Raw genomic sequence first — 1,811 nt, 5'->3', positions numbered from 1 at the left:
AGCGACCCCTCCTTGGGTTTCCGAGGCAGTATCACTACGGAAGTAGATTGCCCAACCTTCCTTCCAAGGAGTGGCTGGTGAATTTGAGCCACCAGCCTTCTGGTTAGCAATCCAATGCTTTAGGCACTGCGCCACCAGAGCTCCCCGTTACATAGAGTAGAATAGTTTAAATTCAAAGTCACGCATGTTTATTCAACATATATCTAAACCCCCCATTTCCATGGACTGTATGTGGTACTAATGGGTCCATGGTAGGCTAGTAACCAAGAGGTTGGCAATGTGAACTAGCCATTGGCACCACAGAACAAAGATATGACAACCTGCTTCCGTAAAGATTGTCATTGTTGTGTGCTGTCCAGTCAATCCTAACTTACATCGACCCCATGTGACAAAATTGAACTGCCCCATAGAGTTTTCTGGGCGGCCATATTTACAGGACTAGGTCACTAGGTCTTTCCTCTGTGGAGCTATCAGATGGGTTCGAACTGCTAACCTTTGGCTTCGCAGCTGAGTGCTAACTGTTGTGCCACCAGGGCCTCTCACGCTCGTCAGTACAGATAAGCAATTAACTGATTATGACGTCTTGTGTTTTTGTTTTGTTCTCTATGGAAGAGGATGACTTTTTTTCCTTTCTTTCTTCTGTCCCCAGTGATCCTAATCAGCCGGTTCCCCAGGACACCAAGTTCATTCACACAAAACCCAACCGCTTTGAGGAAGTGGCCTGGTCCAAGTACAACCCCAAAGACCAGCTGTATCTACACATTGGCTTGAAACCCAGGGTGAGGGATCACTACCGGGCAACAAAAGTGGCTTTCTGGTTGGAACTGGTCCCTCATCTGCACAACCTCAACGAGATATTTCAGTACGTCTCAACCACCACAAAGGTTCCTCCACCTGACATGACGTCCTTCCCCTATGGGACCCGGCGATCTCCTGCAAAGATATGGCCTACGACCAAACGCCCGGCGATAACGCCTGCTAACAACCCCAAACACTCGAAAGACCCACATAAAACGGGGCCTGAAGATACAACGGTCCTCATTGAAACCAAGCGGGATTACTCCACCGAATTGAGCGTCACCATTGCCGTGGGGGCGTCCTTGCTTTTCCTCAACATCTTAGCGTTTGCCGCCCTGTACTACAAAAAGGACAAGAGGCGTCACGAGACACACAGACGCCCCAGTCCCCAGAGAAACACCACCAACGATATCGCTCACATTCAGAATGAAGAGATCATGTCTCTGCAGATGAAACAGCTAGAGCATGACCATGAGTGTGAGTCCTTGCAGGCTCATGACACCCTGAGGCTCACCTGCCCACCGGACTACACACTCACGCTGCGCCGCTCTCCCGATGATATCCCACTTATGACACCTAACACCATCACCATGATCCCTAACACTCTGTCAGGAATGCAGCCCTTGCACACGTTCAACACCTTCAGTGGAGGACAGAACAGTACAAATATACCCCACGGGCATTCGACCACCAGAGTATAGCTTTGAGGTTCTCACCCCTCCCTCCGCTGCACCCTGTCCGCCACCTAGAAGACGTAGAGGAAGAGAGAGGGGACGTCTCCAACCATGGAATGTTTTCCATCACATTGACTTAGGACAAACACTAGGAAGGACAGTCCTTATGTCCCTGCTGACCTTACCCTTGGGAATTTCCCAGTATTCCAAGATCAACTTCCAATCCTATGAAATGTGAAAAGTATCCATTACTTTGATGACACTGCATTAAAATATCCAACCCCAACGGATGCTGAGTGTGACTAAGACGTCACCATGGCCAGGACCTGGAGATCCCTC

The 1,811-nt window shown here is 49.4% G+C and overlaps 1 protein-coding gene across 1 annotated transcript in view; it reads left to right on the top strand.

Annotated features, from left to right (window-relative positions):
- Positions 1–1,499, top strand: part of LOC103208341 (neuroligin 4 X-linked) — a 344,239-nt gene extending 342,740 nt beyond the window's left edge. Inside the window, exon 5 of the mRNA XM_007954023.2 lies at positions 650–1,499. Within this exon, the coding sequence (XP_007952214.1) occupies positions 650–1,499 (850 nt within the window). The remainder of the gene's footprint in view (positions 1–649) is intronic.
- The last annotated feature ends 312 nt before the right edge of the window (positions 1,500–1,811 follow it).

Source organism: Orycteropus afer, unplaced genomic scaffold (genome assembly GCF_000298275.1).
Source record: "Orycteropus afer afer isolate SDZICR_OR568_19922 unplaced genomic scaffold, OryAfe1.0 scaffold00426, whole genome shotgun sequence".
NCBI lineage: Eukaryota > Metazoa > Chordata > Mammalia > Tubulidentata > Orycteropodidae > Orycteropus > Orycteropus afer.
This window is presented reverse-complemented; position numbering and strand designations above follow the sequence as displayed.